The sequence below is a fragment of the Rhea pennata genome, chromosome 2 (genome assembly GCF_028389875.1).
Source record: "Rhea pennata isolate bPtePen1 chromosome 2, bPtePen1.pri, whole genome shotgun sequence".
NCBI classification, from domain to species: domain Eukaryota; kingdom Metazoa; phylum Chordata; class Aves; order Rheiformes; family Rheidae; genus Rhea; species Rhea pennata.
The window spans coordinates 22181041-22203871 of record NC_084664.1 but is presented as its reverse complement, the minus strand read 5'-3'; the positions used below and the strand labels follow the sequence as shown (position 1 = coordinate 22203871).

The window sequence follows — 22831 nt, the reverse complement described above, 5'->3', positions numbered from 1 at the left end:
TGTGACCAAATCGAGCGTCGGAGAGACGTGTGACTTGACACAGACATGTATGACAAAAATGAGACAGCGCACCAGCTCTTCCAGTTTTGCAGGGACCTTGCGTTTTCCAGCTGTTTACCCTTGAGATATAAAATGGCAATTTGGCATAGGCTAGCGACACGGTGTGATGTGAGCATCTGCGTAAAAGGCTGCACATATGGAGCATGCCCAGTGGTAGGAGAAGCTGGTTACCCCACCCCCAGCCGGTCTAGGCAGAGATGAAATGAACTTTGCACTTGCAAATGTCACTGGATATATTTTGCACAGGATTTTAAAAGGTTCTCTTATAAGCACTATTTTTAACAGCCAAGCCCGCCCCCCAAAACAAAGCGGAAAAAGCCCTAGATATTTTTTTTTTTGTCATCGATCTCAATTTGTTATCAGTTGAAGCATCTCTCACAACATTTACCTGAAGTCTGGCTTATTTTACCTTTTTATTATTCAAGCTGAGGGTTGTTTTGTTTTTTTTTTTTTTTTTGGTGCTGGCGTTTTAGGGTCTTTTTTTTTGTTAGTTTTTTTTTTACTGGCATGAAAAGATTTGAGAATTTAATTGCACTAGAACACTTGGAAACAGTGAGGCTGAAAGCTTGAGAGGCAGAGGGAAGAGCAGGAAGGCTCTCGCTGCAGAGCATGGATAGGAAAGGAGCAGCGCTTCTGCGGTGCTCAGTGTGCACATGTTTCATGAGATCAGTGCCGGGCGCTGCAGCTGCGGACAATAACTGAGCTGTCTGGCTAATGAAGGCCACCTGGATCAGGCTTCTGAAAAGAGCCAAAGGAGGACGCCTGAAGAACTCTGATATCTGTGTAAGCCCTGTTTTCTTTTCTGGCATATGTTATATATGTTGCTGAGAGAGAAATACAGTGAGGGGAGGGTAGTTGTTTTCATTTGGGTTGAATTAGCAGAAGTCTGTTTTGCATGCAGGGAGATGCAGAGAGAAATCAGAGCTGTCATTATTTATAGAGCTGTTCTGGCACTGTGACTAGTTCCACTGTGGCGATACATGGACGTGCATTGAGTCCAGACAGATTTTATTAGTTGAAGTTGATTTGTGGTCATTTACATGTTGTGCTGGGGGGCAGAGATGGATATGAGCCATTTTTGGTTCTGATGGGGAAAGTATGTCAGGTAAAGAGGTTGCCCTAAAATAAAAATGGATAGCACAGGATAAAGCTCTTAGCAGTAACATTATGTAAGGGCAATTATTGATAACAAATTTGCATTTTTATAATGAAATCTGTTTCCTCCTTAAAACCATCATTGTTTAGAGTTTTAATTTTTATGGAGCCATCCTTGAAGCTGCTGTATGTCCTTCAGCCCTGCACTGCACCACTGCTGTAACTCTACAGAGTAACTGGCTCTGCTTACTAAAAAGCATACAAATAAGAACATGGGAATAGTGCAGGAAATAAAACACTGGGTAAGGCACCTGCACTTCTGGAAAGTCTCCAGAGAAAAACATTTACTTTTTTAGCTGTTTAATTTTTCTAAGTGATTTTCTCTTTTGTGCAATTATTCTCTCTTCAGGGATGCAGAAGTAAGAGAAAAGACAAGGTGCATAAACACTTCTACTTTTTTTTTTTTTTTTCCTTTTTTTTTCCTGGACACTGAAACAACTTGTGACATTATTTTGCCTTTTCTTGTTCAGGGTTCGGCGGACTCCTACACCAGCCGTCCATCTGATTCAGATGTATCTCTGGAAGAAGACAGGGAAGCAGTGCGGAGAGAGGCAGAGCGACAGGCCCAGGCACAGCTGGAAAAAGCAAAGGTAAGATGTTTTTTCACATCAGATATTCATAAAATGTTTTGTTTTGAAGGATTGCCATCTCATCTGTTTCCAATGCAAATGACTTTTAATGTGTTAACATGTTGCATAAGACCTATGCATAAAGGTGTTTCAGTCAACAATAGATATTTTTTTTTCAGAAAAAAACACTTAAAATTAGAATTTTCTATTAAAGGCACTAGCTTAGCTTGTATGTTTCAGAATCAGCTTATTTAAATGTATAAACCTGTGTATTTGCAGTATATGGGGTCAAAGCTTTGAGTTCTTGTTGAATATGTTAATAGAAGTTTGCCTAAGCATGATTTTAGATGCCTATCATACTTGCAACTTACACTTTTAGAAACTAGTCCTCAGACATCCTATATATCTCCCTTTGGTGAAGGATTGGACCCTGCAAGTCATACACATGTAAATACAGTGAGTCTGTTCAGAGATCCATTTTTTTTTCCTAAGACTTCACTGTCTTTCTTTACAATTTGAATGTTAAACTATGAGTAATGTAGTCTAGGACTTGTTAAGATTTCTCCCTAAACTCCATACCCCTGACAGACAGTGTTGGATTAATATGCACATGCTAAATGAGCTTCAGGTTCTGGCTGGTGTTTATATTTTTTCCATGAGATGTGTATAGGACTGTGAGGTTTTAAGCAGCAGTACAGCTAAAGAGCGTGTGCTTATTTTTCTTTAACTACTCTTGCACCTGTAAAAAAGATGATTATATTAAAATTTTTCACTCATTTATCACTTTGTTCTAGTTTTTATTTCTGTGTGCTGTCTGCCAGATGTTGGTGTAGCACTGTTCTCTATGGTCTGTTTTTCTGTTTTATTTTTCACATCTCAGTATTTAAATACACTGTTGAGGAGTCTCCTCAGATATCCCCCTTTTTTCCCCCCTCCTGTGATTTCTGTTTCTCACTTTCTCTTTGATTCCCTTCCTCCATTTTGGCTTTTTTTTTTTATTATTATTATTTATTTATTTATTTTTATTTCCTGATCTCTGGTCCATCTCATATTCTCTTTCCTTTTCCGCTGCCAGCCTTGCCCGTTCGCCGCCTATGTTGTAAGGGTTTCTCATAAATTCAGGAGCTCAGATTGAGATATCAACCTGATTATGGGGAAAGGACTAGCTCCATAAATAATACACACTGCACAAGCAACCAGTTCCTTCAGGCCGGAATACTTAAACAGGGAAGCCAAAGATATTTTTTGGAAAATGTAATAGTTAACAGATATTTTAATAAGAGCTCCTGAAGCAGGTTTTTAATGAGCTGTTGGAACTTGCCAGCCATGGGAGATGCTGAACACCTCTCTGAAGTCTAGACCTGCTGTCTGGGGATCAGCATAGCTGAAATGCCGCAGCACAGACCACTTTTTCCCCTCCACCTACTATCTGATAGTTGCTGTTGATCATAATCAGGAGTTTCAGTTTTATCAGGGTTGCTTTTTGTTGGTTTAAGATTTCTCTGCTCTTAGGAGAGAGGATAAGGATGGTTCTGAAATGTGGTAAAGCGTTGAATTTTATCAGTAAAATAAGCGATCTTTTAAAGAAGAGTTGAAGTAATAATATCTTGCAGACTTATAAGGGTAGCGCTGTAACACTTAACTGCTGAACTGGTGCATCTCTTAGTGATGAGTAAATGTATGCGAGTGTTGCTATGGGAATTTGGCTTACTGATGCTGGCTTGAATGCATGGACAACCCTTATGTAATATTCATGACCTCTAGCACAGCTGCCATTGTAATTAATAGAGAATTGCTAGCAAACTCTGACGTTTAAAACCTGTATTTCTATACATCAAAGCAGGGTTCTCACTCCAGCTGGCATAAGATACAGTCTCTAGGTCTGACACCGTCTGAGACTGTAAGACAACTTGTGAACAGTCAAAGTAATAAAGGCGTTGCCAAAATCAACCTGTTATAACAATGGGTAATTTCAGTCGTATAGAAAACACAGAATAAATTATTTAAGTCACTTGGGCTTTAACACAGATTAAAGATGGAACTGCATAAGCAGGTTTGTTTTTTGAGCCAAAGGGGTTAAAACCACTCCAGGTTGTAATGTATAGAGATCATTTTGCACAGTGGCTAATATTTAAATTAATGGTGTTAGTTAAAACATGATACACATTTGCTGCTTGCATTTTAAATAGATAGCTGGAGATGTAATATTGCAGGTGTGCTGAGTTAGATTTAATTTATAAGGTGCATTTTCCTGTCTTCATTTGGGGTTCAGTTCTTCAGCTCCCTGAAATGCCGTGGAACTCATGCGGGTGCCGCCCGGCGCCGGCCCAGGCGGTGGGTTGGGCTGCCTGCGCCCGCGCCTGCCGAGCCCGCAGCCGGCGGACGCGGCTCCTCTAACTTTTTGCCTTTTAATGTTGTGAGTGGAAATGTTGATCCTAGATAAAGTCATTAGAATTCTATTTGTCACAGGAATTAGCGAAGGATGACATGTGTGAATAATGCAGAGGTTGAGGGGAAAATGATAGTGAATTAAGAGTAAATGAAAAAAAAAAAAGCACTGTTGAACTGTGTCATGCACTTAATGAAAACAGTTTAATGACATTCACTTTCCTTTGTTACAGTTAGGGAAAACACCTTAAAATGTGCAGAAAAATATATATTAATAAAGCACACAAAGGCTAATGGTTAGACTACTTGAATTTTAAGATGGTTCTGTATGGATGTTGTGTCCATATACCAGAAAGCCAGAATAGGAATCTCTGATACCATGCGGTATCAGATTTAAAGTAAATCATGGTGAAGTCCTTGCCACTGTTGGGGAAAAGCGGTAGGTAGGTTTGCTGACTCACTGAGGCACGTGACTCCTCGCCGACTTGCTGTGCTGGGGCCGGAGGAGCAGGACCCGAGCTGTCCAGGCACGGAAACCGGGAGGCAGCAGTTGAGGGTGCCCGCGGGCAAGCGGCGAGTCCCGGGGGAGACGGCTCCCCGGGTGAAGCTGTTGGGCTTGAAGCTGAGGTAAAAATGTTCTGCTCTGGGACATGCATGAACAATGCGGATGTGAAAAAGAAGCGTAGGGCTTTATTTATTTATTTATGCTGTCAAGGCATGAATAAATTCCTGCTGGGAATGCTCACGTGGGTATCTGTAGGTGATGGAGGACCTGCATGGTGGCTGAGCAAAGAACCTGCAGAACCCTCAGCTCTGACCAATTCTATGGTGTGGGTTTGTGGGTTTGCTTTTTTAACTCCCTCTTCTGGAAATATCTTATGAAGCTTCACATTCAGAAGCCCAAAATAATAAGGCTAATGACGTTTACTTTTTATTGCTTTCAGTGTTTTTCTGTAGAATTGACAGATTTTAAAATACAAACTTTTCGGTTTTGAAGGACGAACTTTCAAAATGAGTTGTAGGAAGTAAAGACATTCTTTGTCCAGTCCTTACGAGTATTTGACTAAACATCTCCTCAAATATTGTAGGAAGTGAGAGGGATGAGATCCACCCCCTCCCCCCACCCCCCCAAAAAAAAACCCCACACCTGTGAGGTACAAATATTGGTGAGACCCTAAAATTCTATTTAATTTTAATGAACTATTAAGTAAACTAAAGTTTAAACATAAGAAGTTGTGATAAGAAGCTTCAATGATGATTTTTTGGCCCTCTCCAGAGCTGGTGAAATCAATTCAGATACTTTCCTAATTTATTTTTCCTCAGGCACATCAAATGTACATGCAGGAGGTTTTGATTGAAATACCATTATTCAGATGTATGTAAACATCTTCTTCAATAAGTAGTTCAACTTTTTTAATATTTTGCTTCTCCCCTGCTTCCCATGACTCTAGGGCCTCTTGGGCAGAGGCAGTTTTTGAAGGAGATCTGTAGACTAGATCCCAACACATACAATAGAATCTCACATATATTCAACGTTTCAACAAATGAAATAATCCATTTCAATTATTCCTAATACGTTGATGACAAGTACCAGATGATAATCCAGTCTGTTTCTCAAAGTCAAATCATGGCTTTCTGGAAGTCAACATCTGTGCCCATAGTAGGGAAACTCCTTTCAGGACCTAGAACTCCGAGAAGGTTTGTTTCAGGTCCGCTTTTGTTGCAGGCAAGCTAATACTCTACTGCTGACACCCTTTTAGGAGTTGCTAAAATTTGAAATATCTGTTGTCTTTGGTTAACGCTTCATTTTGATCATTTTTACACTAAGATTGTAAACCACTGATACCAGGCATCCCTTTACTAGCTCTTAGGCAAAAATACGGAGCGATAATGTAAGCTGACGTATTTTGCATTCTTGATGTATACTCAAGTAGTGGTGAGGGCTTCTTGTGACTGTAATAGCGCAGTGTCTGTTGCGTTGCCTCCACGCACGGGTCAGAGACCACTGCTTGGAAATATCTAGCAGGCTGGGACGATGCCTAAATATCCCTGCAAGCAGTATCTGCTGAAGGCATGACAAAGGTTGTCAGATGTAATTACCAAGCTAAGTGTGTCAGGACTAGTTATTTAAGTATTTACTCACTCTCAGGCAGGTTTCACAGCCCCTGAATGACCCCATGGTGTTAGTAGGCAGCAGCAAGGCTAGTTAAAGTATGTCTACTGATGCTGCAGCAGTGCCTTTTGACAGACTGTAAGTGCCCATCACTCTGATGTGTATCTTTATGTTATATCAGCATGTTACATCATGGAAACTTTTTTTTCCTCCCCTCTTAATGTGAGGATATTGGGAGGCTATACAGCATCCAAAGCTATGGCTTGCCCAGCTTTGTTCAGCAACATAGGATAGAACTGTATGTCAGCTGTTGTATGCGATAACAATGTTATCAGTGATTTCTTCTGATTTGTTCTTTTTTATTTCAGAATACTTCCTTTTCATGTTATTGTTTAGATATCTAATGCTGCATATCGGAGTTGCTAGGATTGTATGGGAGCTGGCACAGTAGTCTAGCTGGAAATAAATGTGGTGTTGATCCAGAAGTATAATTGCAAATCTGGTTGTTGCTTAGCTGGAGGCGAATTCTGCATTGCTAGTTTATGACAAGTTTCTGAACCTACTAAGGTAAGGTTGCGGATATTCTTTTTCGTTGTTTCTTGAATTAATTTCTGCTGCTGCTTCTTAGGATTGGAACATAAAGTGGTTCCCTTTATGCTGCTCACCATGGCCTATAGCTTTCTTTCTTTTTATGTTTATGATCTACTTTTTCTTCAACTTCAGGGTATCTATTTGTTTTACACCGGTGGCTGTCATGCTTATTATGTCCCTGAACAGCTTAGCTGCTCTCACTGTTTGGCTGTGTTGTTGTAGGGTTAGTTTACTTTCTTCCAGCTGTTTCTCACATAACCTGGAATCAAATGCTTCAGAAATAGTACGGTTGTTAATTAAGAAACAGTTGTCATCTCCCATTTGTACTGTGATTGCTAGAGTGATCATTCCTGTTTCCTAAGTATCCTTTCCTCTTTCGCATCTTGAGTGTGAGTGAAAAAAGAATGCAGGGATATTAATACAGCCCAAATTTAGATAGATACTAATTTCTCCAAATAATCAGTGGAAAGAGATAAATTGTCTCTTAAGGGTAATACTGAGGAACAGTCCTGAGAAAAAGCATAGTTCTTCTGCCTGCTCTTCAGGTCCTGCTTTCACATGCTCACACATGCTTCCTTGACAAGATGTCTTCACACTACTTCTATGTGGTTAAATTTGCCTATAAAGGGCAGTAACACAAATGTTACTTTTTGTTCATAATGCAAAATGAGCTCTTTATCAGAAGCACTGAGGAAAAGTTTTAACTAAAGTTAGCATTGTAAGCCAGGTACACACAGGTGTTCTTCAATCCTTACCCAGATATCTTCCTCCTACCACCTCTGTGTCTCCCTCTGGTCCTGCAGCAGACATAATCCGTTAGCGCTCAGCTGCTTCTACATGGATGTGGCTGCCGTGGTTAGGACAGAGGTTCCCAAGGGGTGATGCATCTCTTGCTATTTGTGTGGTGGCTACGTACTACCTCCTGTGTGTGTAGATGCGCAGCTGTGGAGTAAGAACACTCAAACAGGACCTTGGTGCAGCTCAGATGATGGCCACCAGTGGGTATGGGTGCTGGGTGGTTGCTGGCCTGGGGGCTCCACGTGGTTGGAGAAGGGCAAAGGATTTGCGGGAGAAGACAAGAAGTGGATTTGTGTGTGATCTCTGTGATTAGTGGGGAGTGAGTGTGTTTGGAGCATGGGAAAGAGGAATTGAGATACTTTTGCTGATGTCGCTAGTTAGTGCTGCTGGTGGTTCTAGGCAAAGTAAGATTGGAAATTTTCCAGTTTAGATGTAACAAGGTCTAGCTCATTAATGTTCTTGAGGTTTATGTTAGTGTCTGATTCCCTTTTGCTAACATCTGAGACAATATACTGCAATCCAGAACATAGTTTTTTCTCAACAGCAGGTCCAGTTATCTGAGTATCATTATTTTTTAGGGAGTTAACATATGCCTTTTTACTTTAAATAAAATATTGATTCTAAAATAGGTAAGCATATGGAGATGAAAATAGGATTTCAGGATGCAGTGGCCACTCTTACAGGTATCTAAAATGTTTGTAGTCACCTTAAGGTAAATGTTGAACTTCTTGGCATTTGTAATATCTACTTTGGGGATTATTAAATTAAATTTTCTCTTATGCTCTAAGTGATTGATTTTATATGAAGCATTAGGATCCAGTTTAGTGTAGATTATGTCTTGAGATTTTTTTGATCTTTATTTTAAATTTTTTAGAAAAAATATATTTAATTTTTAAATGTGCATGTTTTATATGTACATGTTTAAAAGGTAGGGATTATTGATGCAGGCTCAAAGAAGCATTAGGGCCCTTAATTCTTGAGTTCAGTGAAATACAGACTTTTAAATGTGTGTGGACCTAGATCTGAACTTGCATGTTTATATCTGTGTATGTATATATGCATGCATATATACATGTACATGCCTGCATATGTGTCTATGCATGTGTGTGTACATGCAAATATATGTGTATATTCATGATGTATTAGGTAAATAGCACTTGAACAGGGCATCCGTGTTGTACAGTTCATAACTTCCAATTGTAAAATGCTTATTTTGTGCACAGGGGGAAATGTTGTACTAAAGGGTAAACCTCTGAGGAAGCAGAAGTGTTTTACCAGTGAGAAAAGTTATCCCCTAAGAAAGCTGGTAATAGGCTGCAATGGAGATTTTGGGAGCAGCAGTCAAGACGGAGAAAGGATTTCAGTGAACCCATGGTGGGTAGCAGTGCAGAGATGCTGCAGCTAACAGTGACCTACATGGCGTGGTGCAGTGGCTTGGAGACAGCCAAAAGCATGGGCTTTGGGGACAGCAGAAGCATTACGCTAGGCCAGTGTTGTACCAAAGGCTGTTCTGCAGCCAGTTCAGGAGTTAACCTGATTTCTGTTAAATCAGACACCTGAGTGGTGCATGCTGTTATGCGGTGTAGGAAGGCATTTGTCATCTACAATGAAAACCCCCAGACACTCTGTCCTTGGCAAAGATCTGTAGAGTCTGATTCCTGTCTTTTCTCACTTTCTTGTCCCTTTTTCTCCTTCCCTTCCTCACCTAGTCTCTCAAAAAATGCAAAGGAAGAGAAGAGGAAAAGCAGGTATCTTTAATTTTGTTTTTACACTTAATCAGAAGAAAAAATAAGACTTTTTTCACAGTTAAAACCTGATTTTATATGGTTATACACATGTCAATGAGTTCTAACTATAGGTAATGGTAGAATGCGTCAGTAAAAACTAGACAGACATCAGATGCCAATTCAAAAGCAGTTCTTTTGGAAACATTAATTACATAAACTAATCATTTGGGTGTATAAAATGTCATAAAAATCAGTAGGAGCTAAGGAAACCTGTGATATTTGGAAGGAAGATACTGTGTGTTCCCAGGTTAGGAACACTTTAAGTGCAAGACTCAGCTGGAGCTGTGAACGGTGATTGGTTTCTGCATAATCCATGGCATGAGAGTAATTCATTAAAAATATTTAAAGGTTACCATCAAGCTTTTTTAGTTGTTTTTCTGATGTCTTTTCATCTATATTCTAAGTACAACCAATGCACAGTCTAGAGCAAAAAAACATAGTATTAGCTTCTGCTAGCAGTCAGCTGTGGAGTTCATAGAAACCTCAGAGCACCTTCTTTATGTTTTTAGCCTTGCTTTTAGCCTCCCTTCCTGATGTGACATTTTTCTCCAAAGACTTATATTCACTTGGTTTGTATTCCTGAGTACACTAGGGTAGAGAATAATCAATGCATAAACCCACTAGTTTATGCCTGTATCAATCTTAAGCTAAAATCTCTATGCTAATGAAATATGTGGTCTCTTATTTATCAACTGAAACTTACATTTTAGCCTGCAAGAAAACATCGAACTGATGTTTATCTCTTGCAAAAGCAAGGATAGCCATCCCTGAACTTTTGTTGTGAAAAACTTACTAATGCGTTTTAGTCACACGATTTTATAACTGCCTAGTTTTACTTTTATTTAGTTGATAGAACAAGTTCAGCTTTAACAGCAAATAAGCTTTTATTGGATTTGACATGAAATCTTAACAAATAAGTGTTAGATTCTCTAACCCTCTTTAACTGAGGTAGTACCCACTGAAACGTTACTTGTTGCTGTTATTTTTAAGAACTCGTTTTTTTGCCTTGCTAAATAGACAAAGAAACTGGTGGGTTTGTCCAAGATTTTTTTTATTTAAATCCAGTTTTATTAACAGTACCATATGTACGAACGCTAGCTAAATTTTAAAAAGTAATATTATATGAAGCAGTGTAGCCATGCAAAAGTGAGATGTTACTGATAGAGCTGGAGAGAATCCAAAGATCTCCAGCTGTACTCTACCTAGTCTCTCTAATAATTATTCCTTGTACAAATTAGGGTAATTTTAGTATACTGTAATTCTTATATTACCTTTTTATTCCTGTGGTTGCCTCCCAACAACTGGCATTAAAATGTGAATTTCTCATTTGCTAATTAATATGAAAAATGAGACTCTTAGTTTGCTGTTTGAAATGTTCAGTGAAATAAAACTTTTCCAGCTTTAGTGTTACAGATTTATCTTTCTTTATAACAACTTAGCCTATTTTGTCTCATAAGGTCAATTTTTCTTTTTTCTTGTGAAGTATGATGGTACTTTGATGGTAAATTAAAGCAGTTGAGATAAGTATGTGACTAAAATACATACCAACAAGACTGTCCTTTATTCTCATATTGGGAATTTTATTGGGTAGGTATTTATCTTGAAGGTGTTGTGGTGAGTTTGTTCTGTCTTTGGAGCCCAAAGTCCAATTTGAAAACCTCTGCTTCGTTTTTGGAATCTGGCACTGATCTGGGTTAGGCAGGTATGAAAAGCCGGCAGGCTTCCTGTGGCTTTGGTCTTTATTGTGCAAATGTGCCTGTGTTACCGATTTTTTTTTTTTTTTTTCCAAGCTGTCCTTTTTTTCAGTGAATGTAGGAAAAAGTGAAGGGGGGAAAAATATCTTGAAAGGTAGGATCAAACTGTATCTGCTTTGATTATTTTGACTAGAGATGTCAGAATGTTGAATTAAAAGAAAGAATTCTCTCACTGCTTTTTGATTTCATCCATTCTACCAGTTATTTGAAAAATGAGTTTTAAAAAGTTACTAGATTTTAATGTTGCAGTGAGGATAAAATAGGTGAACACAAGGCAATTGGGGTTGCAACACTCCGGATCACCTCTGTCTGTCATGAAAGAAAATTTTCCTGACTGATGTAAAAATGAAGCGAGATGCTGAGTATCTGCCATCTTGAGAGCTAACTATACATTGCTTTTAATAATAATCAGTAACAAATGACAGTATTTGGAAACGCAGATATTACTGAGTTGTACTAATAGTCAAATTACAGTTGAAAGTATCATTCCCAGAGGAGCTGTAGTAAAGAAACATACTATATTTATCTCAGTTCTTTCATTATTTTGACTCTCTACTTGCTTTTTGCGGCAAGTCAAATGACTCATTCACAAAAGAGCATACTTTTGTGTTTTCTCCCCACGATGTTTCCTAACAGTTTAATTCAGCTGAGACGTAGTACATACAGAGTCATTGTAGAGCTGCTCTGCTGTGTGTTTACTGTTTGCTATCTCTCTAGCAGGCGCAGCATGTTAAATGGTCTGGACTTGAATGTGTGCGGCTGCTGCTGGTCCAGGGTAGCTTCATGGGGCTTCCTTCTCTTTTTGAGCCTCTCCTAGCTCTCAAACTGTCAGCTGCAGACATAAGGAAGTGTTACTAGGTTCCCAAATAGCCGTGTGTGGAAGAGGTGTGTTTCCAGTGTCTGTCCCAGCCCTGCTGGCAGGGGTGCTGAGCCTCAGACAGTTCAAACAGCCAGTGATGGAGGAGTTCAGCACTTCCCTCCCCTGAGGATAAAGCTGTGGAGCTGTGATTGTGTAGATGTGCTGTGTATGCATAAACTCAAAGGAAACGGAAAGTCATATACATTCCTGGGAAAAATTCCTCCCATCTGCTTTTTAATTTTTTCTGAACATCTAGTATATAACTTCTTTTCCCTCCTGCTTTTTGTCTTTGAGAGCAATAGCTCATCTTCACTTTAGTCTCAGTTCTGGGTAAAATTTTCAAGGCAAATACTCAAGTGAAACACTTCAATGAAAGTTTTGCCTGTTTGAGCTGCAGGCTTGAGGACAGGAGGAGATAGGACAAACAGGGCAAAATAATTTTGCAAAGAAACAGGCAGAATGTATATTGATTCATGCAACCTTATTCTGTGATTTAGTTTGAACTGATTGGCAGGAAGAGATAAAAGGATCTGAATGTCAACGTTCTTGATCATTGGAAGGCTTAATTTTATTTTGCGTTTCTGTGCCTAGGCTATCTATCTTTCACACCTTTATTTTTCTGCATCTCTTTAAGATGTGGTTTTTATGACAGTGGCTTTAGTTCCAAAGCATTAGTAGGAGAAGTTTCCATCCCCAGCTGTTCGGTTCCTTTATTTGGGCAGGGTTTTTTTTCTAAGACAGGTAAGTGGATGGCATTGATAGCTTGTGCTAGCTGCTGAAGGAGTGGCACTGGAAGGTGGATGGAGTCAGCGAGCTTTCATACCACAGGACTGAAAAATAAGTGTATCTTTTCAGCTGAGAAATCCTGTGACTTCTCCTGTCTGAGGTGGGATTGATCAGCACTACTGTTCGTTCATCAATCCCAAGCAAATTTGAAAAGCTTTTTCAAAGCTGTTCAGGGCTTCAGCAGCTGTCTGCTGTGAACATAGTGTCATACCTCAACGCTTGTTGCTTACTCTGGAAAAAAAGGATCAAGTCATAAATAGATGGACTAATAATGTTCTAATGTAGCAGTAGTTTCTTTGCCCTGCAATTACATTAGCACTGGATCATCTGAACCTGGACTAAGAGTCCATGCTGAAGTATCTGCTTTGCTCTGCCAGGAGTTAAGGATCTTATTTTGTCTTAATTATATGCTTCAGTATTCCTTCCTGAATGTCCCTGATGTTACAGGTTTGAAATTTTGCATGGTCAGTCTGGTGGATAGCTGTGCTCCCACAGTCAGAAGTAATCCTTAAACTTCAGTGAGTGTTGTGGGTTAATGCCAGCGTTCCTGAGCTGCAGGCTTTCTGCAGGACTGTTGTGCAGTCAGACAGGAATAAGGACAAGCCTAATTCAGCAGCTAGAACATCCAATATTCATACACACATGTATCTTTTATGTCTTCCCAAAGAGATCATTTGATATTTTTCTGCATTTTTTTCATCTTTGGGTTTTTGAAGCTATGATCATTAATTCTAGGCCCAGTGAGTATCTGTCCAGGTACACGGCTTCCTATGGGTTCTCCCTATCAGTTTTAATACTGATCTGAAGCTCTCACTGCAGTGGTCTTCTGTCAGAAGAAAACACTAGATGCAATAAACCATGCCTGTTAAAGCAAGCCTCTTTATGGGAGCATGAAATTAGAGGGGAAAGGCTACTGAATGTGCCAGAATTGTATCTTAATCCCAGGTGTTCAAAAGAAATTAAAATTGATCATACTGTATGTTAATAATAAAAGTTTTATTAATCATGACAACAGAGTTCTCTTTGAAAAGCAATAGCTAATAATAGATAATTAATTTAAATTACTGAATATATTACCAATATTGTCATGTTTCTTGCACATGTATAGAAAATAAAATAACTTAAAATCCTAAATTAGTTTTTTTGAGATATTGTGAAAAGCATATCATTGTATTGTGAGGGATTCCATTTAGATGTTCGTATAGAGTGACTGTATTGCTATGGTATTATTGTCCATTTTTATTCTGTTTATCTATCCATATAACCATACCTACTTACAATGCTGAATTTGTTTGACATCTGTGGGTAGACCAGACATCTGTGGTTCACGATGCATTGTGTCTGAGGCACCCTTTCTTTACAGAAAGGTCTAGACATCTTAAAGTGCTATATGAATCTTCTTGAAAGCTCTGGAAAAAAATTCTTCACTTGCATCAATAATAAACACGTTTCTTTTCAGAAAACTCTGTAACCCAAGGGTGACTTAAGAACCTCCATATCAAAACACAGTCTTTATTTCCTGATGAAATGAGTGTTTATTTTGAGTAGAAGTGGAAGTAAAAGAAGTAAAGTAGTAAAGTATGCACAAGGATTATGTAACGTTAATGCAGCTGGAGAAATGTTCACGTACTTACGTCTTTTCAAATTCAGGGCAAAGAAATATTCTAGCATTAGTGAAGAGACTTAGGGAGAGACCTGGGAGACCTACGCTGGATTCCATTTGTCATGATTTAACGCAGAGAGATGAATTTATTTCTCTTACTTCAGGTTATTTTTCGTTTGTTGTAAAGTCATTCTGCTTGCATAAAATAGATTATTGTTCATTGAATAATAACAATAGAAGAAAGTAGAAACAAGTTGTCTGCTTTGTTGAATGCCCTGATCCTTAAGTCAGTCTCGTATTCTTTCTTTCTTTAACTAGCCAGGCGTATTTTCTAACTGAAGGTTAGTAAATTCCAAGCTGAAAGTTGGGTGGAAACAGAAGGGAGGGGATCTTGTCAGGTTACTGAAACCCACTGATGCTCTTTTTCAGTGAAAGAACTTTGAATGGAAGTAGACTACATCTTGAAACACCTCGAGGCAGTTAAATTCCAGCAATGTTCTGAACAGTAAATTAAGCAGCTACTCAAAGTCTAAGATCCTAAATTTATCTTATTGAAAGAATATAAATTTAATTCAGCAGTCTAATTATGATTATTCATTTAAAGAGTCAAGTATGTTTTTTGTAGGATATTTCTCACTTACAACCGAATTCTGAAGTTTAAGTGAATATTTTATATTTCTCACTGATATGGTAGATTTCGCTTAAATCAGGAGGGTTTTTTATAAGCATTTTCAGTACATTCAGTATTTCTTGTGCTGAAGTTCTGCAAATTTGTATAAGGCTTGGGCTTTTTAGTGCAGTAAAAGGAAATGAAAATATTAAAGACCCAGCAAATCAAGTGTGTGATTCCTTTTAGCAGCAGTTAAATAGCTGCTGTGTCCTTCTTTAAGGACAGAAACAGCTTTAGCAAGTGTTGGGCCCTGTGTGTGACTGGTGTCAAGCGTGCACAGAAGAGAGACCTTTTGCCAGGGGCGGGGGGAGAACATGCATGTTCTTGCATAATACTATCAAATTTAGCAACAAGTGGAATTATACCCCAAAAAATTTAATTTGCAAAGAGTAATTCTTCTCTAATTATCCTTAAAATGCCAAATGATAGGTCCCAAACACTGTATTATAACGAGCATTTCTGCTACAATGCGTTGACCCTTGTTTCTTACATTAAAGAGACTGCTGATTTTGGTGTTGCAGAGCTCTATCGAAATTCCAACTATTTCTGCACTTGTTCTGCAGCTATTTCACATCACTTTATGTATCAACTGTTCTCTGGGTTGGAGATCTATACTGAAATAGGCTGAAAAATGTGCTGGTTTTGAGTGACCTTCACCAAAAATGGTTGATAACAAAGAGAAAACCAAGCTAAAATATTTATAACAAAGCAGCTGCAGCCTCTGTCCTATCTGTTACATAAAATTTGTTTTTAATGGAAGGTATTAACACTTGTGCCTTGCTAACATCCATTGCAAATACTTTCTTCACCGATTTCCTTTGTTCCATTTCCCCCCCTCCCCCCAGTTTTCCAGAGAAAGTAAACTTGGCTACGTGATGATCAATTCCTCCATATGGAACAATGGTTCGGTTGTATCTGTGGCATCCTCTGACTTACAGTGCTGAATGGTTTTGACATCTGTAGGTAGACCAGACGTGTGGTTCATGATGCATTGAGTCTGAGGCACTCTTTTTTTACAGAAAGTTGTTTCATTTTGAAGAGGAAAATAAAAACTCACTAATCTGCATTTGAGTCTCAGTGTGCACTTTCCCAGTGAATCCACTTCTAGAATGATCAGATTCTTCTTGAGTCTCCTTTTAGAGATGGAAAAGAGGAAAGCTGCATCCACTGTCTGACCAACAGTTCAAAGATTGAGCAGTCCTGCGAAAAAACAGCTAAGACTGACATGCTAAAAGGCAGTAATGGCCAGCAATGGTATTTAGAACCACACTGACGTGTTTTTGCTTCCAGACAGCTGCTTTGAGACCTGATTTTAATGGGAGAAAAAAAAAAAAAAAAAGGATTGAATTCATTACAGAGCAAATTTAATAAATCTGTTCTGTAACGTGTAAATCATATGTATATCATTAGTTCATCTCATGGTCAAATTCAGAGGAATAGGAGAAAGATACTTTAGTGTCAGTCTAGAACTTAAATAAAAAGTCATACAGCATGGCTCCTAAATCATTCCTGCCTTCCCTAAAGTTGTAAGGTAGTAGGCTGTATATGCAGAAACCAGTTTTGAGTACCATATTTTTGTTTACTGTTGAATATTTAAATTGTAGCATGAATACTTAAGCCTGGGATTAGCCATTATATTTAGTCTAGTTAAAGAAGTTAGCAGACAAAGGTTTCTGGAATTCTTTTAAACTCTGGATTGCTGAGAATGTCTATCAAAGCAAGGTTTTATTTTATATATATGTGTGTGTATGTATGCATGTGCACATATTATATGCACAAGCAAAGAAATGAGGTTGCTCTGACTATGAAAGAAGTCTTTGTTTATTTGAGGCTGCAGCAAATTTCTTTGCATTAAATAATTAAATTTTTTCAACTTCACTGTTGTTCTTCACTGTGTTGTTTCCCCCCATTGTTCTTTAACATAGGTTCTCTTTTACATCTTCTTTCAGTACCTATTTTTCTTTGGCTACATGTTACTCTTTCCTTAGAATACATTGTTTGCCACTGCTGAATGATTAGCGTGAATATGCCTTATAATCTTCAATTACATGTTCCATTTTTTTTCTCCTACAATTTTGTGGCTTTTTTCTGATAGCTTATCCCAGTTACTTTATGTGAAGGATCTGGTCTAGCACCACATACCGATTTATTCGGTGGCTACAGTTAGATGAATTTGTCATTGCCAGTTAGAGCCAGAGTTAAGAAATTCTTAAGAATTTCTGCCCATTCTCTGTGCAAACATTCTACCTTTTTCACAGTTCTTTCCTCACTTTCTAACAAGATTGTAGTATTTTCCTTGAGAAATTTGGTGCTCTTTCATCTTTCAGCCCATAGAAATATGATCTTGAAAATGGTTTACTACTTAATGTCGTAACTAAGATACTGCTTTCTAGTCATATCTTACTTTGGTCTACTGCACAAAATTTGTGGAAGGTGACTGATTGCTTCTACTAAGCTTTTTTTTTTTCTTTTTTCCTCTCTCTCTCTCTCTCTCTCTCTCTCTCTCTCTTCCCCCTCTCCCCTTTTTCCCACCTGCCTTCCTCCCCCAGTATTGACAAAGCCACTTGCATGGAAACTTACTCTACACTTGCAGTTGTGTATGTTAAGACAGTGAATCAGAGTTGACTTTGGCCATATTGTGTGTAATGTAGATTAATTTAATCTCTAATGGCAAAATACTGAAGCCCACAAACTGTGGTGTGGTCTTGATGTTTTCCTATCCTCTTTTATCTCAAAGGATTTATTGACTATTTGTGTGTTATACTTCTGTTGTCCTTGCATTGTTCTGTTGTATCTCTTTCTCAGTGTGTGCCATCTATTTAATGTTGATAGTGTTCAAAACTGGCTTTGGTTATTCCTCAAGAACCCATTTCTTTAGGTTTGGATGCTGTGAATCTATTTCTGCTGTTGCTTATTTCTGTATCCTGTGGAACTTCTGTGACTTTTAAAAATTTTCCAATTCCACTCATTCATCGTTGTCTCCTTTTCTTGAAGGTGACTACTTCAGAATATTTGAGTATTACTATTATTGTTGCTTGTGTGTGTGTGTATGTGTGTTTGTTTCTTTGCTTGCTTGCTCTCTTGCTTAACATTGAAACATTTTTCCCTCTCCAGTTTGTGTCTCATCAAGATTGTGATATATGTGTAATACTGGCAAATGCAGGCACGTATGTGACTAATCAATGAAAGTGGACATCTCTGTAGTTGATAGCTTTTAAATGACAATATTAATTTGTATTTGTGAAAAATCAGAAATAAGCTCACACGTTAGTTTTTTAAAGTGATATAGCAAAAACTTGGTTATTGTATAAAACCAGAATTCTGATAAATTATTGAAGAATGTAGAATCATAATTTGTGTGTGTCTAAATTTCCCATTTAAGAGGGAAGATGGGTTATGGATGTGTTGCTGAAAGCTTTCTGGAATATTAAATAGTGTGTAACATTCATTACCTAATTAATGTAACCTTTTTGAGGGTGTCATCCTGTATCAGCATTGCATTAGAATTTTTAGAAACTCTTTGAAGGGCTTGCTCTAGAAGGACATAGTAGCAGTGATTTGCTTTGCAAGTGATGCCATTTCAGCCCTCTCTTCTTCATTTGCTTTACTGTTAGTGAGTTTCCTGTGTCCTCCTTCCTTTGCGTATAGTTTTTCTGAGGTAAGAATATTGCCCTCCTGTAGAGAAACAGGAATAGTGGTTGTACATCTACAGCAAAGAGAAGTATTAAACTCTGTAATAATGCTGGTGATAATGACACACATTCATAGATACCCATTTCACCATGACTAAGAAAAGGTGCAAAACATACTACAGCTTTTCACGTGTGGTTTATGGCTGGTTTTCTGAGCTTGCGAGGATGCAGTCTTCCTTCCTTCTAACCAGCTAGCACTGTGTAAGTTCGCATCACAGTGGACGCTAGCTTGCAAATCAGGAACACTTAAAGCACTCGTCTTTGTATTGAGATATAGAGATTTTGTAAATATGAAAACTGGAACTTCACCAAAATAATATCCTTCAGCGTTGTATGTAGACAGGATAAAGACAATAACAATATTGTCTCCTGAATTCTTTACATGTCTCTATTATTCTTCTGTTTAGGAAATTTAGGTACTTTTTAAGAGGTGAAAATAGTTCTTAGCCATGTAAAACTGAGCCAACATGTCAGTCAAAAGATTCTTATTATACTTGTACTTCTCAAATATATGAGCAAGCACAGGAAAGAAAAAATCTGATTTTATAATTCTGCAAGAGCAGAGTTTATTACAAATTTGCGTTATTTGTATGGTGTACCTTGACTTGAAATCTCAGGAGAATGAGTATCACACAACATGCTTGGAAAACTAGCTCTTTTAAAAAAAAGCACAAGGTACAATTAGTTTCAGAAACCTGTGCAGAAACCTTTATTTAAGTATAACCTTTTCAATAATTGGCCCATATTTCTACAAGTAGTTTTATTCATTACCAATTGATTGCACCGAAGTCAGAGAATAGGTTGCTTTAATTCTCACCAGTCTGTATGGCTTATATACTTGTTAGGGACAAAAGGAAGCACTTTACACACAAAGCTAAGAACTTATTGTCAGCCTATTCAAAGAGTTCTTACTACTCCAGTTTTAATGATACTAACATGGTTAAAATTATCTACAATTAAAACTATGTGAACATAGATTTTTGTGATATCTACCTTGTTCTTCCTTGCACCTCTGTGTCTTCAGACTGGTAGCTTCAGTTAGGGTTGCAGTGAATCACTAGTACTGAGTCCTTTGGGAGGAGTGTGGTGTTGACGCTGATGGTTTCTTCCTCCTCAGCCTAGGATCTGTTCAGAGTTATTCTTACATGTTTGTCAGCTTGCTCTTTCTTCACTGGTCTGCAATTCCACATTGCAACCAAAGGCACTGTATGCTATGTGTTTTGTATATGCTGGACACATGTTCTTTGTTCCCCTTCTACTCCCACAACTGGCTTTGCACAGCTCCCAAGCTTGCATTTGTGTGATGACCAGTAAATGAGCATGGATGAGTTGCTTATCACCCTTGAGTTTCCCGTATCATCCTGTGCCCGAGCTTTCCGAGCCTCTGCCAGTGTCCTGTGCCTGTACTCCCCTTTGCTGCAGTTTAATCTAGGGTCAGAGGTAGTTCATTCTACACAGAATGACTGCTTGTTATGATTTCCTGTTAATTGCAAAAATATATTTAATGGGTGTTACACAACACAACTAAGTGCATAACAGGTAATTGCTGTTACGAGCTAAAAACTAGGCCAAGGGCAGGGCAAGCAAGTCCCTGACAGGTCCTGAGGCCTGTGCTATTAATTTAACACAAACATGTGCTTATTACAAGCAATGGCAGCACTTAGTTTACTCTGTTGCTCAAGTGCATCTTGCCATGTAATGGTTTGGGAGCTGTAGCTCTGCACTCTTTTCACTTGCCAGCTGGCAAGTGAAGTTCTCCTGGCATCTCCAGGAAGCCTCGGAAAGAGGAAGCTGTGTGCAGGTATCGGACAAGTATCAGGATAGCAGGGAGGTTAGAGGTTACCGAGGGCTCGGGCAAAGTGTTGTCAAGTCAGTCCTGAGAGACTAGTTGGAGAATACAGGGAGAATGTGGCAAGTGTCCTCAGAGTTAGGAAGGAGAAAACTCCAGAGAACTTTAAAGCAAGAAAACAGCATAAGAGATCTGAGAAGCATGCTTTGTGATGAATCACAAGGAAGGGAAGAACAGAAAAAAAACAAAACAGAACAAAAATAAAGCAGGAATAAATAGAATTTCCTCATTTTGTTGCAGACTTCAAGAAACCATGAGCTAAACACAAAATATTGTTGTTAAGTTTCTTTCAAAGTTTTTGAGCCTTTAGGCTAAGTTTGGGAAATATTTTTGAACTTTCCTTCACAGCTGTGTGGACTAGAATAATAGCTTTATTTCTTATTTTTAAACAAAAGCTGAGATTCTAACTAAACCATAAAATTCTAAGACTAAAGGCTGTAAGAATAAAAACCCAAATAATTCAGTACCTCTAAAATTATCTGTATTGACTGTGCTGTTCACTTGTTTTCACAAAGCAATTAGCTGATGATGAGGTAGAAGTGAGAAATGTGAACATCCTTGGTCATTGCATCTTTGAAAGCAATTCAGTGCATACAACCATTTATACCTCTGTTCTTTTGCATTTAAAATCTTCTGATTTGTGTTACTTCAGCTAGTAACTTAGCTGACCTCACGCATTCAAGCACATTACTGACTTCTTGAGTTCAAGGGTTCTGGGAATTAATGGAGCTGGTGAAGATAACAGATGAAATTTTAAGTGCTTACTGACATTTAGAAAGATATCTATTGAAATTTCATGACAAAGTCCATAAATAAATTTCATTTGTTTTTTTCTGGAGTATGTTTGTACCTCCTTAAACATGCTAGAAAACATCTCTGTTGTATGGAAGAGATTCAGTCAACATTGCAATACAGCAGCTGTGCTCCTGCACTAATAATCCTTATTTTCAACAGGTAAGATTTAGTAGCATTTTTAGTTGAGGAGTTTCAGCCCCAAATTGCTGGTGTTCAGGGCATGTCGCAAAATGCATTTTTTCTGTCAGGCTTTTTCTGAGTAAACTGAGCAGGTTGTGGATTTTAATGAAGGGAAATTCTTGTTTGTGGTTATTTGTGGACTTACTGAATGCAAATACTGTATATAAGCCTTTAAAAGGTATGAATGCTTTTTCACTTTTTTTTTTTTTTTTGATAAAAGAATTCTGTTATGAGAAGCCTTAGTGCTGTCTGTTCTGTAGTCAGAACTGGCTTCACAATTCAACTTGCATGAAGAATTTTAAAGAAGTGCCATATCGTATCTAGATTTAGTCACTGCTGTCAAATTTCTATATTTAATCAAGAATTATTATAGAAATAATCCTTTTAAAGTAATATCAGTGTCACATGAAGATTATCTCAGAGGACTGTATCTCTTCTAGTTATGACCTAAATTTTCTATATTTAGAGCACATTATATATCTTAATACCTGTGATTTCACAGCTTCTGCTGTGAGCTTCAATCATGACTGCAGGCAAGTAGCAATATAAGCTGCTTTAATGTGACCCGTTAGACCTGTCCAGCTTCCTTCCCTAATAAAATGCCCCCGTTCTTTAAACCAGTTATATTGGGGAGGAGGAATAAGGGAAAAGCTTTTGACGTGGTCTTCGTTTTATGTATGCTCTCTGGATTTCTTTTTTTGTTTTAGTAAGAATTTGGTAATGATAGTAATTTTCTGTTCTTAAATTGCCTTTTCCTCCTGGGAAGATGTATTTACTCATGGTTCTTTATCTCAGCAGCTTATCCTTTGACCTTGGGTCTTCAATGTGATATTGTTTGCATTTGAAGTTGTATATGTAATTTCTGAATTAGTTTTTATGATGTTTGGTCATTTTTTGGCCAAGACTGATTTCAAATGAAAGGTAACTTATGATCATTATATTAAAGTAATAGTCTTTGCAGTTGATATGTTTTATCATGTTCATTGCAAAGGTTAATAATGGAAGTATTAACGTTGAATGGAGAATGCTAATCCTGCTGCATTGGAATTGATCATATAGTTGTATACTTGTATGGCTAACTTGAGAATCAAGAAAACTGTATTAAATGCAAAATTGTTGATGATGAATTAATGCAAAGAAGAAAGATCTTTCTGTTTGAGCCCTCACTTGTTTAACTGGTCT

General features: G+C 38.0%; 1 protein-coding gene across 5 annotated transcripts in view; it reads left to right on the top strand.

The window, feature by feature from the left end:
• CACNB2 (calcium voltage-gated channel auxiliary subunit beta 2) overlaps positions 1 to 22831 on the top strand; it is a 265080-nt gene that overhangs the window by 167975 nt on the left and 74274 nt on the right. For all 5 annotated transcript variants that reach the window (XR_009957564.1, XM_062569046.1, XM_062569047.1 and 2 more), the window contains one exon: positions 1686 to 1805. Coding sequence is in view for 4 of the 5 variants with exons in the window: in XM_062569046.1 (XP_062425030.1) it covers positions 1686 to 1805 (120 nt within the window). In the remaining variant the exon portion in view is untranslated. The remainder of the gene's footprint in view (positions 1 to 1685; positions 1806 to 22831) is intronic.